This window comes from Carcharhinus amblyrhynchos, chromosome 25, assembly GCF_965287045.1.
Source record: "Carcharhinus amblyrhynchos chromosome 25, sCarAmb.v2.hapA, whole genome shotgun sequence".
NCBI classification, from domain to species: domain Eukaryota; kingdom Metazoa; phylum Chordata; class Chondrichthyes; order Carcharhiniformes; family Carcharhinidae; genus Carcharhinus; species Carcharhinus amblyrhynchos.
Window position 1 is genome coordinate 43924839 of NC_137348.1, and position 27292 is coordinate 43952130.

The 27292-nt window shown below is 45.8% G+C and overlaps 1 protein-coding gene across 2 annotated transcripts in view; it reads right to left on the minus strand.

Moving 5' to 3' along the window:
* Positions 1–27292, minus strand: part of LOC145358288 (rab-like protein 6) — a 132598-nt gene that overhangs the window by 13459 nt on the left and 91847 nt on the right. For both annotated transcript variants that reach the window (XM_080212182.1, XM_080212183.1), the window contains 5 exons: positions 24830–24933; positions 16130–16494; positions 9700–9841; positions 8013–8183; positions 1732–2083 (listed from right to left, as the gene is read on the minus strand). In XM_080212182.1, the coding sequence (XP_080068308.1) occupies positions 1732–2083; positions 8013–8183; positions 9700–9841; positions 16130–16494; positions 24830–24933 (1134 nt within the window). The remainder of the gene's footprint in view (positions 1–1731; positions 2084–8012; positions 8184–9699; positions 9842–16129; positions 16495–24829; positions 24934–27292) is intronic.

Genomic DNA, 27292 nt, shown 5'->3' on the forward strand with positions numbered 1-27292 from the left:
GAGGGAGAGGGGGGGCGAGGGAGAGGGGGGGCGAGGGAGAGGGGGGGCGAGGGAGAGGGGGGGCGAGGGAGAGGGGGGGGCGAGGGAGAGGGGGGGCGAGGGAGAGGGGGGGCGAGGGAGAGGGGGGGCGAGGGAGAGGGGGGGGCGAGGGAGAGGGGGGGGCGAGGGAGAGGGGGGGGCGAGGGAGAGGGGGGGGCGAGGGAGAGGGGGGGGCGAGGGAGAGGGGGGGGCGAGGGAGAGGGGGGGGCGAGGGAGAGGGGGGGGCGAGGGAGGGGGGGGCGAGGGAGAGGGGGGGCGAGGGAGAGGGGGGGCGAGGGAGAGGGGGGGCGAGGGAGAGGGGGGGCGAGGGAGAGGGGGGCGAGGGAGAGGGGGGGCGAGGGAGGGGGGGGCGAGGGAGAGGGGGGGCGAGGGAGAGGGGGGGCGAGGGAGAGGGGGGGGCGAGGGAGAGGGGGGGGCGAGGGAGAGGGGGGGGCGAGGGAGAGGGGGGGCGAGGGAGAGGGGGGGCGAGGGAGAGGGGGGCGAGGGAGAGGGGGGGCGAGGGAGGGGGGGGGCGAGGGAGAGGGGGGGCGAGGGAGAGGGGGGGCGAGGGAGAGGGGGGGCGAGGGAGAGGGGGGGCGAGGGAGAGAGGGGGCGAGGGAGAGAGGGGGCGAGGGAGAGAGGGGGCGAGGGAGAGGGGGGCGAGGGGGCGAGGGGGAGAGGGAGAGAGGGCGAGGTTGAGGGCGAGGGAAAGTCACTGGGTCTCAGGAACCATCCACCAAATCATCCCAATAATATTCCCTCTTAAACGGACCAATCAAAACAGAATGCACAAACACTAATGTAATAGTTACAGATTGATTCTGCTTCAAATATAATGGAACAGAAAATGCTGCAAATACAGCGCTCAGCGCGCTGCTCGGGACACTGGCTCAGACATGCTCATGTTCTAATAAGCTCAACAGTTAAAAATCTGTAAAACCAGCTCCTTTTTAATAAGCTGAGCATTTCAGCCTCAAACACCAATCCAGGCAGGCCATTCCAGGCATGCACCACCCTCTGAGTGAAAACATTTCTCCACATCTCCACTCTAATTGTCATTCCAAACAGCTTCAATCTGTGCCCTCCAATGACTGACCCCTCAGTTAGGGGGAAAGAATCGCTCGGGTTCTGGGTCCTAATGTAGCTGCTCCAGGGAGGGGTCTGCAGTCCTGAACTAGCCTCGATGCAATAATCAAATGGATCCCTTGCTGACACCAGCCAAATAATGACTGGCGCAGAATTTGGACAAATGTCAGTAGTTTAGTAAAGTGTGCTGCCGAGCTGAGATCCAAGTGAAGCTCCACTGTGTCCCTGGTGTAGTATGTGCTCAACACCTACACACACTATTCCTCTCCTAGTCTAAAACCACACACGGGCAGCACCGTGTCACAGTGGTTAGTGCTGCTGCCTCACAGCACCAGGGACCCAGGTTCAATTCCTGGCTTGGGTCACTGTTTGTGTGGAGTCTGTACAGTGTCTGCGTGACTTTCCTCCACGCGACCTGGTTTCCCCCCTCAGTCCGAAAGATGTGCTGGTTGGGTGCACTGGCTGTGCTAAATTCTCCCTCAGCGTACCCGAGTAGTGTGGCAGTTAGGGGATTTTCACAGTAACTTCATTGCAGTGTTAATGTAAGCCTACTTGTGACACCATTAAATAAAAAAACACTACAAACAAAGAATGTTTTAAAAAGTGAAAAACAAGAACGAAACATACAATGGTGTTTTTTTTGGTGGAATCGTCACTCTCGAAGTCAGGGTCATCCATGACAAAAGACAGCAACTGTTTGGCGATTGGTCCCTCGAGATCGCTCTCAGATGACTCCTGGTATTCCTGTGTTTTGGGTTTGTTGTCAGTCCTGTGGAGTGGAGCAGGCATTGGGACAAGAGGAGAGCACAGGGTTGGGCCTGAAGTCAGGGGGTTGTCACCGGGAAGGCTGCTGGATGAGTTTCTGCCGTTGCCGCTGAGTTGTTCTGGTTGGATGAGCCCTGGCGAGCTGATGCTGGGCTCCTGTTCAATGGCTTTGGTTTGAGCTCTGTCCTGGGATTTTAATAAGGTTTTGGAAGCCCTGGAGAGGAAGGCAAAATAATATAAGTACAAATAATATAAAACAAATAATAGCAACACAAAATCAAAGAGAAAGACCCATGCTGGTCGACTGCTTGTGTTAAGCACTTCAGTAATGGACACTCAGACCATTTGAGTAGATGCTACAGCAGCAGGAACACTCATTAAGTGGTCTTTTTATCCACATGGGTTTCAGAACTCTCTTCCTTAATCCACCTCTGCTCTTTGGGATAGAGAGAGGAATATATTTACCATGGTGTGAAAAGTAGTTTCTTGCGCGCTATACACACAAAGCATACCGTTCATAGAGAAGAAAACTAGAAACTGGAGAATGTAGTGTTACGATCAGAGCTAGGATGTAGAGAAAGATCAATTTAATGCAAGGTAGATCCATTCAAAAGTTTGATGGCAGCAGGGAAGAAGCTGTTCCTCAGTCAATTGGTACATGACCTTAGACTTCTGTATCTTTTTTTCGAAGGAAGAAGATGGAAGAGAGAATGTCCGGGCTACATGAGGTCCTTAATTATGTTGGCTGCTTTGCCGAAGCAGTGGGAAGTGTAGGCAGTGAATGGATAGGAGGCTGGTTTGCATGATGGATTGGGTTACATTCATGATCTTTTGTTGTTTCTTGTGGTCTTGGGCAGAGCAGGAGCCATACCAAGTTGTGATACAACCAGAAAGAACGCCTTCTATACTGCGTTGTTTAAAAAGGGTAGGAGGGATAGCCCAGGTAACTATAGGCCGGTGAGTTTAACGTCAGTGGTAGGCAAGTTGATGGAGAGGATTCTTAGGGATAGGATGTATGAGCACTTAGAGCATTGCGATCTGATTAAGGATATGCAGCATGGCTTTGTAAAGGGCAAGTCCTGCCTTACGAATCTGGTAGAATTCTTTGAGGAGGTGACAAAAACGGTCGACGAAGGACGAGCCATTGATGTTGTCTATATGGATTTCAGTAAGGCGTTTGACAAAGTCCCTCATGGTAGGTTGGTACAGAAGATTAAAGCTCATGGGATATGTGGTCAGATATCTAGATGGGTAGAGAACTGGCTTGCAAAGAGGAGTCAGAGAGTAGTAGTGGAGGGGTCCTTTTCTAGCTGGAGGTCTGTCACTAGTGGTGTGCCGCAGGGCTCAGTACTGGGACCTCTTCTCTTTGTAGTGTATATAAATGATTTGGAAGAGGGAGTAGGTGGTGTGATCAGCAAATTTGCTGATGACACTAAGATGGCTGGATTGGCGGGCAGTGAGGAGCAGTGTCTGGCAATACAGCAGGATATTGATAGGCTGGTTGATTGGGCAGATACATGGCAAATGGAGTTTAATCCGGATAAACGTGAGGTGATGCATTTTGGCCAGAATAATGTAGGGGGGAGTTATATGATAAAGGGTAAGCCCATAAGGAGTATAGAATCGCAGCGAGACCTGGGGGTGCAAGCGCACAAGTCTTTGAAGGTGGCAGTGCAAGAGGAGAGTGTGGTGAAGAAAGCCTATGGTATGGTAGCCTTTATAGGAAGGGGTATAGAATATAAGAGCTGGAGTCTAATGTTGCAGTTGTACAGAACATTGGTTAGGCCGCATTTAGAGTACTGTGTACAGTTCTGGTCGCCTTACTACCGGAAGGACGTGGAGACTCTGGAGAGAGTGCAGAGGAGGTTTACCAGGATGTTGCCTGGTATGGAAGGACTGGGGTATGAGGAAAGATTGAATAAATTGGGGCTCTTCTCCCTTGAAAGACGGCGACTGAGAGGGGATCTAATAGAGGTATGTAAGATTATGAAGGGTATAGATAGAGTAAACAGAGGTAAGCTATTTCCTATGATAGAGACGCACAGGACAAGGGGCCATGGACTTAAGGTGAGGGGGGAGAGGTATAACACAGATATTAGATGGAGGTGTTTCACACAGAGGGTAGTGGGGGTTTGGAATGCTCTGCCAAGTAAGGTGGTGGAGGCAAACACGCTAGAGTCATTTAAGAGTAACTTATTGAGGCACATGAGTGGGTTGGAGATGGGTGGATATAGGAGATTGTTTTAAATAAGGGTCATTAGCATTGGGGCGTCCCTGGTAAAGTAAATGGATATGGTACAATAATAATGTTTTTTTTTCTTTTCATTCACAGGTTTTAAGTCGGTCCACCTCGTGTCCAATGAGGGGCATACATGCGATGGGTCGTACTTGGGCTGCTCTTGGTTGTTCGAGATTGGCCTAGTGCTTCATGTCGTTAGTGTGTGTCTAAACTGGACCAGATACTGGGCAAGACGACAGCTCAGTGACTATCACTGATTGCTGTGCAGACACATGGATTTGGGCCGGTGTCTGTGGGAGTTTGCACATTCCCCTCGTGCTTGCGTGGGTTTTCTCCGGGTGCTCTGGTTTCCCCCCACACCCCAAAGATGTGCTGTTAGGCTGATTGGCAGTAATAAATTGTCTCTAAATTAGTGTCCCTCAATGTGGATGGCCATAAAACATTAGACAAGGGTCATGGGTGGAGGGGGGGACTGGTGGTGTTGGGATGGCGGCGTGGGCTCGTTGGGCCGAAGGGCCTGTTTCCCAGACTGTTTTTGTTCTTTGATCTGTAAAGGTTGGTGAGAGTCATAGCTGACATGCCAAATTTCCTTAGTCTTCTGAGAAAGTGGAGGCGTTGGTGGGCGTTCTTAACTATAGCGTCAACATGGGGTGGACCAGGACAGATTATTGGTAATCTGGACACCTAAAAACTTGAAACTTTCAACCATTTCTATTTTGTCCCCATTGATGTAGACAGGGGCATGTTCCTGAAGTTGATGACAATCTCCCTTGTTTTGTTGAAATTGAGGAAGAGATTATTGTTGCTGCACCAGTTCACCAGATTCTCTATCTCACTCCTGTACTCTGTCTCGTCATTGTTTGAGATCTGAACCCTATGTCCAGTATGGATAGTAGGGGAAATGAATGTTGGGCTGATGCCAGATTTGAGCTAGAATATATTGGTCTCGTGGTCAAGCAGTCAGCCTAAGGTACAGTTTGCCTTTTGTGGGAAGAATAGCTGTGTGAAGAGGTTTTGGGCACCCAGGGAAGCTCAGTGCCAAAACCACTGGTCAGCAGTTATTATGGTCATCATGAAGCTGGAATATTGTGATGTGCTTGTCTCCAGTTTAACTCTGACACCATACGGTATTTCATTATTAAAAATACTGAGTCTTATAGCACAGAATGTGAGGTAATTCACTTTGGTAGGAATAACAGATGTGTCGAGTATAGGGCTAACGGGAGGACTTTGAATAGTGTGGATGAACAGAGGGATCTAGGTGTATGTGTACATAGATCCCTGAAAGTTAGGAATCAAGTAGATAAGGTTGTTAAGAAGGCATACGGTGTCTTGGCGTTTATTGGTAGGGGGATTGAATTTAGGAGTCGCAGCGTCATGTTGCAACTGTACACAACTCTGGTGCGGCCGCACTTGGGAGTACTGTGTGCAGTTCTGGTCCCCACATTACAGGAAGGATGTGGAGGCTTTGGAGAGGGTGCAGAGGAGGTTTACCAGGATGTTGCCTGGTATGGAGGGGAGGTCCTATGAGGAGAGACTGAGGGATTTGGGGTTGTTTTCGCTAGAAAGAAGGCGGCTAAGAGGGGATCTTATTGAAACATATAAGATGATTAGAGGTTTAGATAGGGTGGATAGTGATAGCCTTTTTCCTCGGATGGAGAAAGCTAGCACGAGGGGGCATGGCTTTAAATTAAGGGGGGGTAGTTATAGGACGGATGTCAGGGGTAGGTTCTTTACCCAGAGGGTGGTGAGGGATTGGAATGCCCTGCCTGCTGCAGTTGTAAATGCGCCTAGTTTGGGGGCGTTTAAGAGATCCGTGGATAGGTTTATGGACGAAAAGGGATTGGTTTAGGTTAGTGGGTCATTGTTTTTTAACGGGTCGGCGCAACATCGTGGGCCGAAGGGCCTGTTCTGCGCTGTAGTGTTCTATGTTCTAGAATGTGGTCATTGGGCCTTAATAAATTAATCATTTGTAGCTATTGCAGCTCTTTGAAAAGATTATACAATAGTCTCATTAATTAGTTCTAGAATTAGTTGTAGATTCCCCACAAGAGATACACTCTCAGCAAGCCTCTCAGAATGTCACATGTTCCAATAAGATCTTATTCTTGATCGAGTAAATATGGAGAAGCTAATTCTAGTGGCAGTAAAGTGAGGACTAGGAGGACAAGGATTTAACACGATTGGAATTTGATATTGTACCCTAACTGATGTGATGAATTTGTTTGGATGATGAGTTTTTTATAAGTTTATTTAGTGTCACAAGTAGGCTTACATTAACACTGCAATGAAGTTACTGTGAAAATTCCCTAGCTGCCACACTCCGACGCCTGTTCGGGTACAGTGAGGGAGAATTTAGCATGGCCAATGCACCTAACTAGCATGTCTTTTGGACTGTGGGAAGAAACCAGAGTACCCAGAGGAAAACCGCGCAGACACGGGAGGAATGTGCAGACTCCACACAGTGACCCAAGCCGGGAATTGAATCTGGGTCCCTGGCACCGAGGCAGCAGTGCTAAACACTGTGCCACCCCTTTGTGGACGTTAAACCTGCTTTGTTCCAAGGAGAACAATCCCACCTTTTCTCCTTCACCTTGATCCCATTCGAGTAAATCTCCTCTGCACTCTCTCCTATATCTTGACATCTTTCCTGAAGTGTGGTATGCAGAGTTGAACACAATAGTCCAGCTGAAACCTAATCAGTCCGTAATAATGGTTCAGCATAACTCATTTACTTTCGTATTCTAGTCTTCTATGAACACAGCCAAAATACTTCTTTAAAAGCAACTTTCTTGACTTGCCCTGGTACTTCTAAAGATGTGTGTACATCCACTGCAGGTACACCCTCCAAATGTTTATATTGTCTCTCCTCATTCGCATACCAACATCCATCGCTTCACACTTTCCTGTGTTACGTTTCACCCGCCATGTATTTGTCCATTTTACCAGACTGTCCCTTCCTGAAACCTGACACGGTCCACCTGACTATTTATTACAAGTTTCAAAACATCAGCAAACTTTAAAATTGTGTTCTGCATGTCCAAGATTGGGTCATTTATCTAAATCCACAGCTCTAAATGCTAAGCTGGAGTATGTCACTCGATACTTTCCTCAAGTCTGAAAAAACAGCTGCTCAGTGTGATGATACAATGCCTTTTATCATGTTTCTTATAAAGCTGACGTTTAAAATTTAGCTCTGTTTTAATTTGTCTGGGCAACAAGCAGTTCAAATGCTGAGAATGCAGGATAATGACTGATTTTAGTTAGTGGTGGATTTGTTTAAAGAGGATTAATGCATTTGTGTTCACTTGGGTTTCCCTTCGGGTTTCAGAGTAGGGTTCTGGTTAGGTTGATTGACAAGAGACAACGTGTTAATGGGAGGACATAAGCTTGCAGGGAAGATGCACAGTTTCTCTTTAATTTTAAAAGTCAGTTTCCGCCTGATTCTCTCCCTCTCTCTGGAGGCTGCTGTTTGGGACTATCATAAGTTGTCTCTCTCTCTCGCCAGAGGTATTCTAAAACCTGTAGGACTATTAACAAGTATAAGAACGTAAGCCTGTATGTTGCTAATTAATTTTGGAGAGAGGTTTTAAGTCCGTAAGAGGAATATTTCTTGAATTGGAACTCATAGGGCTAAGTTATCAGTTAAGAATTGTATCTTGTCACACTTAAGTATTGTTCAATTGATAAAAGTTAAGCTAATTCATTTGCTATAGTTAAACTATGTTGTTAAATAAAGTTTGTTTTGATAAAAAGCTTCCCAGTTTGTCAGCAGAATCACACCTGTAGTGAAACATCATATCCTCACATTAATGCCAAACTAGCAAATAATTGGGATCTAGTCTAACTTCATGATATACCTAGGGCTTCCTGATCTTATACTCTAACTTCATGGAGAACTGACCGTTTTGGTCGATGAGTGGTGACCTTTGCAATCTCATCTTCATCACTGGACAGGGTGATGTCTTTACTGGGAACCTGTGATTTCACACTAGGATCTTTCAGCATCTGGTCATCGAGATCCAAGTCATCCTGGAAAGCAGCTACCATAGGATTTCCTCTCCTCTCACCATCACTGCACAAGAGTGAGACAAACAGTGGTTAGTAAATGCGTCATAAGCTGTTAAATCAGTTGTACAGATGCATCACTTAGCTCGAGCTAAGGTGGTGGCAGACTGTAACTGTGAATTACCCCACTTATAGAAGCTCTCCAGTCCACTGTCAGTGGCCCTACCCTCGGCCATCACCTGAAGACACTGTTCTACACTCAGCCTGCACAGCACAATGTGTAACACTAATCCCAGTCGTGACAGTCAGCATATGAAGTCTCTGTCACGGTTTCAATTTCTGACATTCTTATCCACTATCGAAAGGGTAGAACATAGAACATTACAGCGCAGAACAGGCCCTTCGGCCCACGATGTTGCACCGACCAGTTACAAAAACAATGACCCACTAGCCTATACCAATCCCTTTTCGTCCATAAACCTATCCAGAGATCTCTTAAACGCCCCCAAACTAGACGCATTTACAACTGCAGCAGGCAGGGCATTCCAATCCCTCACCACCCACTGGGTAAAGAACCTACCCCTGACATCCGTCCTGTAGCTACCCCCCCTTAATTTAAAGCCATGCCCCCTCGTGCTAGCTTTCTCCATCCGAGGAAAAAGGCTATCACTATCCACCCTATCTAAACCTCTAATCATCTTATATATTTCAATAAGATCCCCTCTTAGCCGCCTTCTTTCCAACGAAAACAACCCCAAATCCCTCAGTCTCTCCACATAGGACCTCCCCACCATACCAGGCAACATCCTAGTAAACCTCCTCTGCACCCTCTCCAACACCTCCACATCCTTCTTGTAATGCGGGGACCAGAACTGCACACAGTACTCCAAGTGCGGCTGCACTAGAGTAGTGTACAGTTGCAACATGACGCTGCGACTCCTAAATTCAATCCCCCTACCAATAAACGCCAAGACACCGTACGCCTTCTTAACAACCTTATCTACTTGATTCCCAACTTTCAGGGATCTTTGTACACATACACCTAGATCCCTCTGTTCATCCACACTATTCAAAGTCCTCCCGTTAGCCCTATACTCGACACATCTGTTGCTCCTACCAAAGTGAATTACCTCACACTTCTCCGCATTAAATTCCATCCGCCACCTCTCGGCCCAGCTCTGCAACCTATCTAAGTCTCCCTGCAGACTATGACACCCTTCCTCACAATCTACCACACCTCCAACTTTGGTGTCATCAGCAAATTTACTAATCCACCCAACTATACCCTCATCCAGATCATTAATAAAAATTACAAACAACAGTGGCCCCAAAACAGATCCCTGAGGCACACCACTCGTAACTGAACTCCATGATGAATATTTACCATCAACCACCACCCTCTGTCTCCTATCTGATAGCCAATTCCTGATCCAACTTCCTAGATTACCCACAATCCCATACATCTGCATTTTCTGCAGAAGCCTACCATGGTGAACCTTATCGAAATAAATAACTGAGTCGCTGGGATGCTGACCTGCTCCTTCATGGTGATTTTTCGACTGAGGATCTCCTAAAATTCCTACCTGTCACTCTCTTGCCGTGTTCCACTACTACTTTCCTTCTGAGGAATCGTATCCTCGAGGAAGCTCTTGTCAATTCCTTCTTCAGGGACAAAGTCATCAACATTCTGTGTTTTCACTTCTTCTTCAGAGGAAACCGGGAAAGCTGCATTTGCACAAGAGAACTGTCATCAGTAAATTCTTAAAGTTTGTTTATTATTCACAAGGAAGGCTTACATTAACACTGCAATGAAATTACTGCGAAATTCCCCTAGTCACCACACTACAGCGCCTGTTTGGGTCAATGCACGTAATCAGCACATCTTTCAAACTGTAGGAGGAAACCAGAACACCTGTAAGAAAACAGAGAGAACATGCAGATTCCACACAGACTGTAACCCAAGTCAGGAATCGAACCTGGGTCCCTGATGCTGTGAGGCAGCGGTGCTAACCACTGTGCCACCATGTCGCCCACAGGGTGCTGGCTTTATGGAGAAAGCTGAAGGGGGAAACAGGGACTAGAACATAAGGCTGGGAACTAAGAAGGGACACGCCAATGAGAAACTGGGCAGTGTAGTACAGAGAACACAGCAGACAATGAGGTAATGAGAAAAAGCAGGAGGCAATAGCCTGAGTCTTTATAATGGATAAACAGTCAATGATAATAGCAACAAAGCTCAGGAAAGGGGTGGGGGGAATAGCTATAAACCAGTAAAGGGGAGGGAGAAACTCAGGAAATTTACCGTCACGAGGGAAGTGGTATTGAGTAAATTGTTGGGTTTGGGTCCTGATGGGCTTTATCCTAGGATCATAACAGGCCAATGAGATAGTTGACGCATTGGTTTTAATTTTCCAAAATTCTCTAGATCTGTGGAAGGTCCCATTAGTTTAGCAGATAGTAAATGTATCTCCATTAATTAATAGCAGGAGGTGATCTACTCTTCTAACCAGGCCAATTTCCAACTGAAATCCCCAGACTCACATTCAGGCCCCATAACCAACAGGACAAAACATTGCCAGGGGAACCAAATCATATGGGGAGGGCAATCTACTCCCCTGCCTATCATACCCTCTACCTGACTGGATAAACACAGCAACTATGGCCTTCACCTGCTTAAGAACATAAGAACATAAGAACATAAGAAATAGGAGCAGGAGTAGGCCATCCGGCCCCTCGAGCCTGCCCCGCCATTCAATAAGATCATGGCTGATCTGTCGTGGCTCAGTTCCACTTTCCCGCCCTCTCCCCATAACCCTTAATCCCCTCTCTTATCAAAAACCCATCAACCCGCTTCTTAAAAATATTTAGCGAGGCAGCCTCCACCACTTCAACGGGCAGAGAATTCCAGAGATTCACCACCCTTTGAGTGAAGAAGTTCCTCCTCAACTCCGTTCTGAACTGCCCCCCCTTTATCTTGAGGCTGTGCCCCCTAGTCCTACTGTCTTTTTTGAGCGGGAAGAGTCTTTCCACCTCTATCCTATCCATCCCATTCATCATCTTATACGTCTCAATGAGATCTCCCCTCATTCTTCTAAACTCTAACGAGTACAAGCCTAGTTTATTCAGCCTCTCCTCATAGCTCAACCCCCTCAACTCCGGTATCAGCCTAGTAAACCTCCTCTGCACTCCCTCCAAGGCCAAAATATCCTTGCGCAGGTGCGGCGCCCAAAACTGCACACAGTACTCCAGCTGCGGCCTCACCAATGCCCTATACAGCTGCAGCAAGACCTCCCTACTTTTATATTCAATCCCCCTCGCTATGAAGGCCAGCATCCCATTCGCCTTCCTGACCACCTGCTGCACCTGCAGGCTGGGTTTTTGCGACTCATGCACAAGGACCCCGAGGTCCCTCTGCACCGTCGCCTGCTGCAGTTTTTCGCCACGTAAGTAATAGTCCTTCCTACCATTCTTCCTACCAAAGTGGACCACCTCACACTTGCCAACATTAAATTCCATTTGCCATTTCCTGGCCCATTCGCCCAGCCTATCTAGATCCTTCTGCAGACTCTCCACACCCTCCGCACAATTTGCCTTTCCCCCAATCTTGGTGTCATCAGCAAATTTCGACACCCTACACTCGGTTCCCTCCTCCAGATCATCTATATAAATGGTAAATAGCTGAGGCCCCAGCACCGACCCCTGGGGCACTCCACTAGTCACCAACCGCCAATCCGAATAGCACCCATTGACCCCCACTCTCTGCCTCCTATTTGACAACCAAAATAACACACCAAAATAAGGGCCACCAGGCCTAGAATACTCCCATCATAGGACTATAGAATCCCAACAATGCAGAAAAGGCCACTCAACCGACTGAGCCAGCACCCAGCCCCACTCTCCCAACCTATCCCTGAAACTCCACACATTCACCATGGCTAATCCCCCCAACCTACACATCTTGGGACAACTTACTGTGGCTAATCCACCTGACCAGCACGGCTTTCGAACTGATGGAGGAAACCAGAGTATCCAAAGGAAATCCACACAGACATGGGGAGAACGTGCAAACTCCACACAGACAGAAATTGAACTCGAGGCCTTGGATCCATGAGGCAGCAGTGCAAACCACTGTGCCGCCGTGCGTCCCAAACAAAGCAAACTAACCTATGTTTGGGCACTCCAGAGGCACCACTGAAGCTTGCCATCATTGAGATTCGGCCCATTTTCCCTCATCAGTGAAACACTAACAACTGAATAATATGCCCATTGTATATTCCATGAGCCAAGTAATCAAATAACCACAGCCAAGTTAAAGTGGAAGACCAACCTAACAAGACTAGATATCCATGGATTAGCTAACCATGCCCGTACATAATTCCCCCACTCCAACAACACCATAGACGCCAATAACAAAACAAAAACCATCCAGTCTTTTCCAGCATACGTGATCTGTATCTCCGTAAGAAACACACAAGGATTCCTTCATCCCAAAATAACAAAAGTACAGAAGGAAAACACACCCCTAATCGTTCTAATGGAGGATCTCCCTCACCCACAATGAGGATTTATAAAAGCCATACCAACCATCACTACACCACACCATCTGCCCAACACCCTGCCATAGTACTCATCTCATCTATAAATAATGTGAATGGTACTAAAAGCTGTACTCCCTTGGTATAAATGCAAGAATCACAGCACATAAAAAATCAGGTAAATACTGCACAACCCTCATATCACAGAAGCAACTCAGCATGCTCCTCAACAGAAAGAAGGAAACCCATAATAATCCCAAACAAGAAAATATCTTGGTATTGCAAGCACTTAAACCCATTACTTAGTACTTCACACAGGGTCAAAAGCAGAATGGAGAAACCTCCTTACCCACCCTCCTTCCCTGGTACCAATCTTCAGAACTAAGACTGAATGCAACCGGCAATGCACATCAGACTCTAGCCTCCCTCTGTCTACTGTCGGAACACACTGGTGGATGAATATCACCAAAAAACAAAAATTGGACATCAAAGAACAAAACACAGTGCAGCACAGGAACAGGCTCTTTGGCCCCTCAAGTCTGTACTGATCATAATGCCTGCCTAAACTAAAACCGTATATGCTTATGGAGTCCATATCCTTCCATTCCCATCCTATTCGTGCATTTGTCTAGGTGCCCCTTAAATGCTGCTATCATACCTCCTCCCACCACCTCCCCGGGCAGCACGTTCCAGATATTCACCACCCTCTGTGTAAAAAACTTGCCTCACATGTCTCCTCCAAACTTTTCCCCATGCACCTTCAACCTATGTCCCCAAGTATTTGACATTTCTATTCTAGGAAAGAGCATCTGATTATCCACTCTGTCCATGCCACTCAGAATCTTGCAAACTTTGATCAGGTCATCTCTTAACCTCTGTCATTCCACTGAGAACAAACCGAGTTTCTCCAACCTCTCCTCATAGCTAATACTCTCCAGACCAGGCAACATCCTAGTAAACCTCTTCTGTACCCTCTCCAAAGCACCCACATCCTTCTAATAGTGACCAGAATTGTACCCAATATTCCAAATGAGGCTTAAGGTTCTGTACAGCTGCAGTCTGATCTGCCATTTTTATACTTGGTGCCCCAACTGATTAATGCAAGCATGCTGTATGCCTTCTTGACTACTTTATTCATATGCGTTGCCATTTTCAGTAATTGGTGGACATGTATGCCTAATGATCTCTGCATATCAATATTGCTAAGGGTTCCACCATTTACTGTATAATTCCTCCATGCATCGGACCTTTCAAAATGCATTAAGTCAATTTGTCCAGATTAAACTCCATCTGCCATTTCTCTGCCCAAGTTTCCAACCCGTCTATATCTTGCTGTATCCTCTGATCTTCCTCTTCACTATCCGCAATTCCACCAATTCTTGTGTTGTTTGCGAACTTATAAATCAGACCAGCTACATTTTCCTCATTTATCATTTATATATACTACGAACAACAAAGATCCCAGAACTGATCCCTGTGGAAAACCACGAGTCACAGCCTTCTATTCAGAAAAGCATCCCTCTAGTGCTACCCACTGTCTTCTATGGCCAAGCCAGTCTGTATCCATCTTGTCAGCTCTCCAGTGTAACAGGATAACAGGTGACAAACAACTGTGTTCAAATATCATACACCCTCATCAGGGTAAAAGACAATATCACAAAATCAGGAGAATAATCACAAGGGAACAAAGGACCGGATTAATGATGGGACGGCACTATGCTATAAACATCCACAGAGACAGAAAAAGCCAAAGTGATGACTGGATCTTTAAGCAACGTGCAGGATTCATCCAGAGTTTCACTGAGGATTTGGCATCTCTGCTGTGCCAATGTCTTGGTAAAGAGAAACCGAGGCCCCAGTGGGGGAGAAGGAAACCCACTGCGTCCAGCTGACTCCAGCCCTTCTCTACAGACACAGAGGACAAGACAAGCTGAGACTAATCGCCTTCGATCAATCCCAAGCCTTGAACACTGGATACAAAGTTTTCCATCGAATTCAAAATCGTTCTCAAATCGAGATTGTGAAAGCATGGCAGCCAGTTCTCAAATTCAGGCAGAAATTCATTCCCAGCTCCCCTCGGGAGACCGGGCAGACGGATACTCCTTGTCCAGCCCCAACTCACCAAATGAACCTAGATGTTTGACATACCACGCAGCAGGGTTTCCAAGGATTGAAGGTGAGACCCCACTGAGGAAGCTGTCCTTGATGGACAGGATTCTCTTTTCCACTACATCCATTCTCTCCAGGATATCTCACAGTTAATCAACGTGAGCACCAATACTCTGTGCCGAAGAACCACAATCTCGCTCACAATGGCTGTCATCACCTCAGGTCTACGGTACTGTCAAAGTGTAGGCCTGTTCATCAGCAAAACTGTCACTGTGAACTGGGCTCCATACCGGCCATCTCCAAACTTCTCAACCAAACGGAGTTTCTTGACTCAACTCCCATCACCAAAATTTATTCTGGATCTTCCAGGAATATAGCTCAGGTTATACACATCAGGACCATATAATATTGGGATGTGCATCAGGATAAAAAAACAGATGAAAAAAATGAGTAGCACCAGACCTCGTGTGAACCACTGCCTTCCACTGAGAAAGTGGAGACTGTGCAGTGCATTTTCATAGACTCTTAAAGGTGGCAGGTGGACAAGATGGTCAAGAAAGCATATGGAAAGCTTTCCTTTATTGGGTGAGGCATAAGATACAAAAAGGGTGTAATGCTGGAACGATATAAAACACTGGTTGGGTCACAGCTGGAGTTTTGTGCACAATTCTGGTCACCACATTATAGGAAGGACAGAATTACTCTGGAGAGCGTGCAGAGTTTTATAAGAATGTTGCCAGGGCGTGAAAATTGCTGCTATGGCGAGAGATTGGATAGGTTAGGGTTGTTTTCCTTAGAACAGAGGGGACTAAGGGGTGATCAGACTGAGGTGTATGAATATAATTATGCAGGGCCTAGACAGGAAAGACCTGTGTCCCCTGAAGCTCCCCTGAGCGTAGGGAAGGTGATTGGTAAAAGGATTAGAGAGAACAAGAGGAGAAATATTTTCACCCAGGGGGTGGTGGGTGTTTGGAATTCGCTGCCTGAATTGGTGTTGAGGCTGAAACACTCAGCTCATCTGAAAGGTACCTGGATCTGGATCAGGAATGCTGAAACCTGCAAGGCTAGGGACCATTGGTGCTAGAAATTGGGATTAAAGTGAGGTTTTTTTGGGCTGGTGCAGACACCATGGATTGAATAGCCTATTTCAACTCCATTCACTGTTGTTAATGTCACCTCTCTTCATACCCTTATCCAACTGAAATAACTGTCCATCTCAGTCCTGAAATTTTCAATTGACTTCCAGTATTCACAATCCAATATTCACACTGTGTGAAGAATGCTTCTTGACTTCCTTCCTAAACGACCTTCTCCCTTCCTCCTCTCTATCTACCTCACTGAATTCTGAGTGCATTGTTCAATATCTTACCGGCTTTGGTAACGGTAGTCTCTGGTGTGGAGGAGGAGCCAAACAGTCGGGAGATAAAGCTGCGTTTCTGACTGACAGGCACAGTCAGGGTGCTGGCAGAGGGAGAGGACATGCTGGGTGGTGAGTTTGGTATCTCAGGGACAGGCCCTGGCTCAGCAGGGGGTGCCAGTGCTGGCGGGGGAGGTGATCCTGACGGAGTGGGAGGTGCTTGCACAGGAGGCTGAGGAGTTCCAGGGCTGGAATTGGTGGTGGAAGCTGAACTTGGGGGTACCACAGGTGACTGTGAACCAGATGATGGGCTTTGCCCATTGGTGGTTAAAGGAGAATTGAAGCTCCGATTCTTGGTATCCATTAACTCAAGAAATCTGAAAGACACAAAAAGAATCCAAGATGAAAATAGAAACGCTGGAAATATTCACCTAGTCTGACAGGGGTCTGTGGAGAGAGAATGAGTGTTCATATTGCAGAAAATTAATTTCAAGATTAGAACAAATCTCTTGTTGAACTAAGAGCTTGTGTTCTACTGCAGACTAACACCTAATCCAGACACCACACTCCCATTGTGGCACTGAGGAATGTCTCTCCGGTGGAACAGAAAGATCTCATTACACCATTCCCAGCAATTTTCCCTGTTGTCCTGGACAATATTTATCCCTTTTTTTAAATATTCTTTCCTAGAGTATGGTCATTGCTGGCTAGATAAGCATTTCTTGCCCATCCCTAACTGCCCTCAGAAAGGAAGTGTTGAGCTGACTTCTTGTGCTGCTGCAGTGATGCAGGGACACCCATTGTGCTGTTAGGGAGGCAGTTCCAGCATTTGGACTCAGTGACAGTGAAGGAATGGTGATATATTTCCAAGTCAGGATGGTATGTAGTTTGGAGGGAATCTCCAGTGGTGGTGTTCCGAGTATCTGCTGCTTTTGTCCTTTTGCATCCTCATGTCTCCACGTCTTTCCTAAAGTGTGGTACCCAGACAGGTGAGACCGAACCACTATTTTACAAAGCTTTGCCACAATCTTTTATGCTCTGCACCTCAATTTAAAACCTCCTGATCCCTATTCTTTATTAGCCACTTTCTCAAACTGTCTTGTCATTCTCAATGATTTATCACATCTACTTTCAGGTCCCTCTGCTCCTGCACCTCCTTTAGAATTGCATCCTTTCTTTTATATTCCTTCTCCTCATTTTTCTCTCAAAACAAACGTCACTGCTGTTTGCTGTTACCGAGCTTTATATCACCATCACTATCCTGAACCATTTCTCCACTGATGTATTTGATATATAATGTTCAAATAACATTCAGCAGAACAGTCAGAATTTCCAGTAAAAATCACACTGACCACACATTGTTTGGAGCCCAATCTTAAACCTCCCTGTCTCTCTGACCACCCACCCCATTCTTTACATAACTCAGCAATTCAGAACCTGGCAGGTCGAGAGTTCAGCATCAAACCAGACCATCAAACACCCTGTCACCAGTACTGGTTACTTCCTCTTACCCCAGTCTCATGATCACCAAAAGCCTTACATTTCTGTTTTCACTTCATAAACTCGGCAGGGTTGGTTCATGATGGTCAGCTGTGGGCATGAAATTTAAAATCCCTGTCTTCATCTTTAAACGCTCCACATGTTTACTCCAACCACATCCCTGCACCCTCCCTCAGGGTCTCCCCTGCACCGTCCCTCAGGATCACCCCTGCACTGTCCCTCAGGGTCTCCCCTGCACCGTCCCTCAGGATCACCCCTGCACCGTCCCTCAGGGTCTCCCCTGCACTGTCCCTCAGGGTCTCCCCTGCACTGTCCCTCAGGGTCTCCCCTGCACTGTCCCTCAGGGTCTCCCCTGCACTGTCCCTCAGGGTCTCCCCTGCACCGTCCCTCAGGGTCTCCCCTGCACCGTCCCTCAGGGTCTCCCCTGCACCGTCCCTCAGGGTCTCCCCTGCACCGTCCCTCAGGGTCTCCCCTGCACCGTCCCTCAGGATCACCCCTGCACCGTCCCTCAGGGTCTCCCCTGCACCGTCCCTCAGGATCATCCCTGCACCGTCCCTCAGGATCACCCCTGCACCGTTCCTCAGGATCACCCCTGCACCGTCCCTCAGGGTCTCCCCTGCACCGTCCCTCAGGATCATCCCTGCACCGTCCCTCAGTGGCACCCTGCACCGTCCCTCAGCGTCTCCCCTGCACCATCCCCCAGCGTCTCCCCTGCACCGTCCCCCAGCGTCTCCCCTGCACCGTGCCTCAGCGTCACCCTGCACTGTCCCTCAGTATTATCTCTGCTCATCTTTGACTCTCTGTCTGTGGTCTCCTGTACAGCTCCCCCTCTATTCATTATTCATGGCTGAAGTATTGAGCTGTCTCTATCCGAGTCTCAAATTCCTTGCTGAACTCCATCTCTCCAACTCACTCTCCATTTTCAGAACCTTTCTTCAAAGCCATCTTTTAGTCACCTTTGTAGCCTTACATTCATTCCATGTAATGATTGTTCTTGTCCTTTGAATGTTTTCAATGTTAATTGAATAATATAAATCCAAGTCCTTCTGTCTACTGCACTGGGGTTTCCTCAGCATTCCATAAGTTTACCAGGGCAATTTCTAGCACAGATCGATTCTTTATTTCCTCACAGCCTGACAGAAATACTTTTAGGGATGTATGCTTTAGCCAGTCAGTATCTTTAGCCTTGGGGGCACTTATTAAGTGGTGTGAGCTCCCATGATATGCTGAAGTAGTCACGTATGACATTTCTGAACGCAAACCTTCACACACACAGGTGTTCCAATTCACCCGTAGCTCAAAAAGATACTTATGATCTCCAACCAGTAGAACAAGGAAAAGGAGAAGTACTTATTTGATGGCACAGAACTTGAGCATTGCTGAAAAAATACATTTTTTGTCAACATTTTTCATGTTTATTCCTGAGGACATTAACGAGAATTTAATGCAGGAGAAAATCAACAGTTGTTGCGTTCTTGTCAATATCCTAATGAGTTCAAGATGAAAAGCTTTGACAAGAAAGTATTTCTTCAGAAAGAGAAAATAAGAACAAAATTCTATCTTGATATAGAATGTAAGCGGCAAGTCAATCTTGACAAACATTTTGTGCTTTTACAGATAACAGCCATTGATCTGAGCCTTGAATATAACTGTGAGGATTCCACCCACCTGGTCAATCACATAACTGCAGAAGTGACAGAATTTCTAACACAGGGCAGGAATTGCCATTCCAGCAGCTACAAGTTCCAACGCACCCACCGTGTGCAAGGGTATGCTACAGACCCTTAATTCGCTCAGCGTTCAGTTCTTGCCAAGCAGCTTGGTGTTACAGTGTTGAATGGTGACTGCTGATTGAAAATCTACTCTCGCACGCAACCTCTCATCAAACATTACAATAGCTTCAAATAAATAAATTAGAGGCACTATGGATTCAATATCAGCAACAAAAACCTTCTCTTACAGCAGATAACGGAGCCGTGAACACTTGTGGCTCTCAGCTGATGATCATCCTCCAATTCACTGTCAAACTGTCAGCGTTAGAGGGCGATGTCTCACACGTCAAGCAACCATCTGCAAATTATGTTTCCTTAGACAAGGAATATAATGTGAGTATTAAGGACAAGAAACATTTCCTGATTACAATTTATGCTCGCTGGCTCTTCTTGCCCTCTTCTTTAATAACCTTCACTTTTGGACTGCTCACTAACTGTGCATACAGCAGTACACATAAACCAGTTCACCTCCCATTTTCCTTATCTTGCTCCGGTCCTAATCTATTGGTTTATCTCTGTAATCCATTCCTCCACTTGGAACTGTATCATTCATGGTGATACATTTACACACGTGTACTGCTGAATGCCAGAGTGGGGAGGTTCCAGGGAGAACGAGAGAGTCACTGGACAACAATGATAACTCGGTCACTGCACTGTCTAGCAAGAGATCTGGTAAACGTTGCTGTGAAGTTGGAAACAAAGCAACCTTGATCTACATCAAGACCATCTCTTAAATCATCTTTAACACATTTTCATTGACACACAATATTAGATTGCTTTAAGTGAGCCACCTCAATACCAGCTAATATCAACAGTCAATGGACTTTCCAATGGCCAAGAGAAGTCCCAGTAAGTTGGCTTAACTGGCCTATACTCAAGAGAAGGGAGTGTTCTTCCAAATATTCCTGATATATATATGTAAACGGGTAGGACACACTCTGGGATCAGATTCTGATTGATCCTGTGACACACTCTGGGATCAGATTCTAAATCCTCATCTCTGGTAAATGGCAAACTTGGTTTAATGACAGCAGTTTCAGATAGTACCATCCTGTGAACGCTCAAAGCATCCACTCAAATTCGATCGATTTGATCAGGAGGCAGCCTGGGTTTTATTAATTAAATTAGATCCCAATGTCTCACAATTTAAGAACAGATTGTCACTGTCTATCATACTGTCTGCTTGGTTCTGTGTCAACACTCATGTTTTCAGCCAGTTTGCTGCTGTTGCATCCCCACTAGGTCGATTTGCCAATGCAGTACAAGTGTTGCATTATCGGAGGATCCATCTTTCAGGTGAAACATTAAATGTAGTTCCTGTTTATTCCCCAACACCACCCCCCCCCCAGGTTGAAGTAAAAGATCCAACAAACTATCTGAAGAGAATGGCAGTTCTATTAGGCCACTTGTGAAGTTATCTCTGAAATATCATCACTAAAACATAGTATTCAGTTACCTCATTAGTTCTGTGCAGTATCAATGTTTTGTCTGCATTATGGCTGAGGTATTGAACAGGTATTTTGTGTCGCTCTTCACAGTGGAAGACACAAATAACACGCCAAAAATTGATGACAGGAAGGCTATGGCAGGTGAGAACCTAGAAGCTATCATTATCACAAAAGAGGTAATGTTGGGCAAGTTAACGGGGCTAAAGGTAGACAAGTCTTCTAGCCTTGATGGAATCCATCTCAGAGTACCAGAAGAGATGGCGGGGGAAATAGGAAATGCACTAGTTATAATTTACCAAAATTTGCTGCACTCTGAGCTGGTTCCTGCAGATTGAAAAACAGCAAATGTGACGCCATTGTTTAAAAAATATGGACAAAAGGCAGGTAACTATATGCTGATTAACTTAACTTCTGTGGTAGAAAAAAATGCTTGCGTCTATCATCAAAGAAGAAATAGCGAGATATCTGGATGTAAATTGTCCCATTGGTAAGATGCAGCATGGATTCATGAAGGGAAGGTCATGTTTGACTAATTTGGTGAAATTCTTTGAGAACATTACGTGCACAGTGCACAGTGGGGAACCTGTGGATGTGGTGTATCTGGATTTCCTGAAGGCATTTGACAAGGTGCCGTACCAAAGACTACTGCATAAGGTAAAGGTGCATGGTGTTACAGGTAATGTATTAGCATGGATAGAGGATTGGTTAATTAACAGAAAGCAAAGAGTGGGGTAATCCAGAGTGGCTGGCGATCAGTGGCTAGTGGCGTACCTCAGGGATCAATGTTGGGACCGCAATTGTTTACAATTTACAGAGATGATTTGGAGTTGGGGACCAAATGCAATGTGTCTAAATTTGCAGATGACACTAAGATGAGTAGCCATGATGTGGAGATGCCAGCGTTGAACTGGGGTAAGCACCACAGTAAGAAGTCTCATAACATCAGGTTAAAGTCCAACAGGCACAAGCCACAAGCTTTCGGAACACTGCTCCTTCATCAGGGGAGCGAGAGTCGTGTTCACAAACTAGGCACAAGTAAGACACAAACTCAAATTTACAAGGTAATGGTTGGAATATGAGTCTTTACAGGTAATCAAGTCTCAAAGGTACAGACAATGTGAGTGGAGAGAGGGTTAAACACAGGTTAAAGAGATGTGTATTGTCTCTACACCAGCATCCCCCATGATGATGGCACTGCTGCAACTGCCTCAGTACTCAACGCCAACAACTGCCAATCTCCAGAGACACAATTTTAAAACTCATCCGCTTCATCCTGGACCACAATGTCGTCACCTTCAACAACCAGTTCTTCATCCAGACACATGGAACAGCCATTGGAACCAAATTCACACATCAATATGCCAACATCTTCATGCACAGGCTCGAACAAGATCTCCTCACCGCACAGGACCTTCAACTGATGCTATACACTAGATACATCGATGACATTTTCTTCCTTTGGACTCATGGTGAACAATTACTGAAACAACTATATGATGACATCAACAAGTTCCATCCCACCATCAGATTCACCATGGACTACTCTCCGGAATCAGCTGCACTCTCCATCAAGGCATCAAGGGCGGTCACCTTGGCACTTCGCTGTACCGCAAGCCCACAGATAACCTCACGATGCTCCACTTCTCCAGCTTCCATCCTAAACACGTTAAAGGTGCCGTCCCCTACGGACAAGCCCTCCACACACACAGGATCTGCTCAGATGAGGAGGATCGCAACTGACACCTCCAGACGCTGAAAGATGCCCTCATAAGAACAGGATATGGCACTCAAGTCATCGATTGACAGTTCCGATGTGCCACAGCGAAAAACTGCAACAACCTCCTCAGAAGACAAACACGGAACACAGCGGACAGAGTACCCTTCATCGTCCAGTACTTCCCCAGAGCAGAGAAGATAGGATGTCTTCTACAGAGCCTTCAACATGTCATCGATGAAGACCAACATCTCGCTGAGGCCATCCCCACACCTCCACTTCTTGCCTTCAAACAACCGTACAACCTCAAACAGACCACTGTCCGCAGCAAACTACCCAGCCTCCAGGAGAACAGTGACCACGACACCACACAACCCTGCCACAGCAACCCCTGCAAGGCATGCCGGATCACCGACATGGATGCCATCATCTCACGTGAGAACACCATCCACCAGGTACACGGTACATAATCTTGCAACTCGGCCAACATTGTCTACCTAATATGCCGCAGGAAAGGGATGCCCCAAGGCATGGTACACTGGGGAGGCCATCCAGATGTTACAACAGTGGATGAATGAACACCACTTGACAATCACCAGGCAGCAGTGTTCCCTTCCTGTTGGTGAACACTTCAGCGGTCATGGACATTCAGCCTCTGATCTTCAGGTAAGCATTCTCCAAGCTGGCCTTTATGACACACGACAGCGCAGAATCACTGAGCAGAAACTGATAGCCAAGTTCTGAGTTCCTAATGAGGATGGCCTCAACCGGGATCTTGAGTTCATGCCACACTATCTGTAACTTGCCTGGTGTCTCACTAATTGTCCTGGCTGGAGAAAATACACATCTCTTTAACCAGTGCTTAACCCTCTTTCCACTCACATTGTCCGTACCTTTAAAACTTGATTACCTGTAAGACTCGCGTTCCAATCATTATCTTGTAGATTGAGTTTGTGTCTTTATATGTCCTGTTTGTGAACACGACTCTCACTCCCCTGATGAAGGAGCAGTGCTCTGAAAGCTTGTGGCTTGTGCTATCAAATAAATCTGTTGGACTTTAACCTGGTGTTTTGAGACTTCTTACAAAGATGACACTGAAAGTCTGCAAAGGGAATATAAATAGTCTAAGTGGGCAAGGGTCTAGCAGATGGAGTACAATGTTGGTAAATGTGACTTCATCCATTTTGGTAGGAATAACAGCAAAATGGACTATTATTTAAATAGTAAAAAATTGCAGCATGCTGCTGTGCAGAGGGGCCTGGGTGTCCTTGTGCAGGAATCTCAAGGAGTTAGTTTGCAGGTGCAGCAGGTAATTAAGAAGGCAATGGAATTTTGTCATTCATTGCCAGAGGGATGGAGAGAGGTTATGTTGCAGTTGTATAAGGTGCAGGTGAGGTCACACCTGGAGTACTGTGTACAGTTTTGGTCTCCTTACTTGAGAAAGGATATACTGGCACTGGAGGGGGGGGCAGAGGAGATTCACTAGGTTGATTCCAGAGTTGAGAGGGTTGGCTTATGGGGAGAGACTGAGTAGACTGGGACTTTAATCATTGGAATTCAGAAGAATGAGGGGAGATCTTATAGAAACATACAAGATTATGAAGGGAATAGATAAAATAGAAGCAGGGAAGTTGTTTCCACTGGCAGGTGAAACTAGAACCAGGGGCATAGCCTCAAAATAAGGGGCAGCAGATTTAGGACTGAGTTGAGGAGGAACTTCTTCACCCAAAGGATTGTGAATCTGTGGAATTCCCTGCCCAGTGAAGCAGTCGAGGCTCCCTCATTGAATGTTTATAAGGCAAGGATAGATACATTTTTGAATAGTAAAAGAATTAAGAGTTATGGTGAGTGGGCGAGTAAGTGGAGCTGAGTCCATGAAAAGATCAGCTATGATGATCTTATTGAATGGTGGAGCAGGCTCTAGAGATCAGATGGCCCTCTCCTGCTCCTAGTTCTTATGTTCTTATTATAACGATGAATAACTTTCAAAATCAAATGTTTGTGAAGTATTCTAGGTAGTTCTTATGGTGTGAGGGATAATTTACAAACCAAAGTTCTTTCTTTCACAACACAGTATCACGTTCCCCAAATAATCTGATTCAACTAATAGATTCTTGTAATATTGTTGAGGTAAAAATCACATGATAAAATAGCACACCGCAAAACACATGCAGCTAACAGTGTCATAAGCCCAACAACTGTTGATGAAAAGCAACCTGAGCTTTTCAAGTTTTACTGTTGTGCCTTGCCCAGTGTTTGATATTAATAAAACACCTACAGGTCATAGTTCTGTTCCTCAGTTTCATGCTGTACAGAGAGTTCCTCCAGAGTGGCATCGATATCAAGTTGATTGGTTTCCAGCTGCCTCAGTAATGTCTCTCGCTGTAGGAAGAAGACAGCCAGTGAACATTCCGGAAAACAAGAGTATCCACTCACAGACAATCACAATTCAATTAAATTATTAACTCCCAGAATTAACTGTTATGGGTGGATCTCTCACACCCTCAAACTGAAGAAAAAACTCATTATTTGATAGTTCCCTCTCTACACTGGAATAATTTCTCAATTCTATCTCTGTAATACTAATTTAGTGGTCCCTGATCTTTATTTACAAGCTTCAAGTCAAACTCCTCAGCTCCCTCCATCTTGTTGTTTCCAACAAAGACTAGACTGGATAATTGGTTGTTTATTTTTTTACCTGTGAAAGTAAGCGAGAGGGGCTTTTTTAATCTAGATTCGTATGATAGAATCATAGAGCCCCTACAGTGCAGAAGGAGATCATTTGGCCCATCAAGTCTGCACTGGCTCTCCGACAGAACGTCTTACCCAGACCCACCACCCTCCCCCCTCACACACCCTATCCCCTTATCCCACATATTTAATCTGCTAATCCCCCTAAATTACATATCTTGGGATACCATTAGGCAATTTAAGAGTCAGAGTCATAAAAGTTTACAGCATGGAAACAGGCCCTTCAGCCCAACTTGTCCTTACCACTCTTTTTTCTTAAACCACTAAGCTAGTTCCAATTGTCTGCATGTGGCCCACATCCCTCTATACACACCTGAATCATGTAACTGTCTAAATGCGTTTTAAAAGATGAAAATGCACCCGCCTCTACTATTACTAAGGGGTGACGGGGAAAGGCAATGGTAAACATTCAAGGAATGCATGGGGGAATTACAGCAACTGTTTGCTCCTGTCTGGCACAAAATCAAACTGGGTAAGAGGGCCAAACACAGTAAAAAGTCTGACAACACCAGGTTTTAGTCCAACCTATTTATTTGATAATATACTCCGAAAGCTTGTGAGTATATTATCAAATAAATAGGTTGGACTAAAACCTGGTGTTGTCAGACATTTTACTGTGTTTACGCCAGTCCAACACCGGCATACCCACATTAAGAGGGCCAATCCATGGCTTACAAAAGAAATTAGAAAGAGTATCCAATCTAAAGAAGAAGCATACAGATTGGCCAAGAAAAATAATAGGTCTAAGGATTAGGAGCAGTTTAGAATTTAGCAAAAAAGAACCAAGAGATTGATTAAGGATGTAAAAATACAGCACAAAGGTAAGCTTGCAGGGAACATAAAGACTGACACTAAGAGTCCCTGTAGATACATGAAGAGAAAGACGTTGTTGAAAACAAATGTAGGTCCCCCACAGACAAAAACGGAGGAATGTATAACAAGGGACAATGAATGGCTGAGCAACTGAATACATACTTTGGTTCTGTTTTCACAAATCAGATACCAGAAATGTTGGCGAATGCAAGATTTAGTGAGAAGGAAGAACTAAGGGACATCAATATTAGTAGAGAAATGGTGCTGGAAAATTGGTGGGATTGAAAGCGGGTAAATCTCCAGGGCTTGATAATCTACATCCCAGAGTACTTAAGGAAGTGGCTCTAGAAAAAGGTGACGCATTGGTGGTCATCTTCCAGCATTCTATAAACTTTGGAACAGTCCCTGCAGATTGGAGAGTAGCGAATGTCACTCCAATATTCAAAAAGGGAGGTAGAGAGAAAATGGAATTATAGACCAGTTAGCTTAACATCGGTCATGGGGAAAGTTCTCAAATCCATTATCAAGGACTTTTGTAGTGGAGCGATTAGAAATCAGTGGCAGGATCAGACAGAGTCAGCATGGATTTATGAAGGGGAAATCATGCTTGACAAATCTGTTGGAATTCTTTGAAGATGTAACTAGTAGAGTTGACAAGGGGAAGCCAGTCGACGTGGTACTTTTGAGCTTTCAGAAAACGTTAGATAAAGTCCTGCATAACAGATTATTGTGCAAGATTAAAGCGCATGGGATTGGAGGAAGTGTATTGAGATGGATAGAAAACTGGTTGGCCGAGAGGAAACAAAGAGTAGGAGCAGGCTTTTCAAATTGGCAGGCAGTAACTAATGGGGTGCCACATGGATTGGTGCTGGGACCCCAGTTATCCATAATATATAGTAATGCTTTGGATGAGGGGACAAAACCTAACTTCTCAAAATTTGCAGATGATACCAAGTTGGGTGGAAGGGTGAACGGTGATGAGGATGCAGAGGTCCTTCAGCATGATCTGGACAGGTTGAGTGAGTGGGCAGATCAATGGCAGATGCAGTATAATTTGGATAAATGTGAGGTTATTCACTTTGGAAGCAAAAACAAGAAAAACAAGAGATTATTACCTGAGTGGCTGTAAATTGGGAAAGGGGAGTGTGCAGAGGGACCTGGGTGTCCTTGTGCAGCA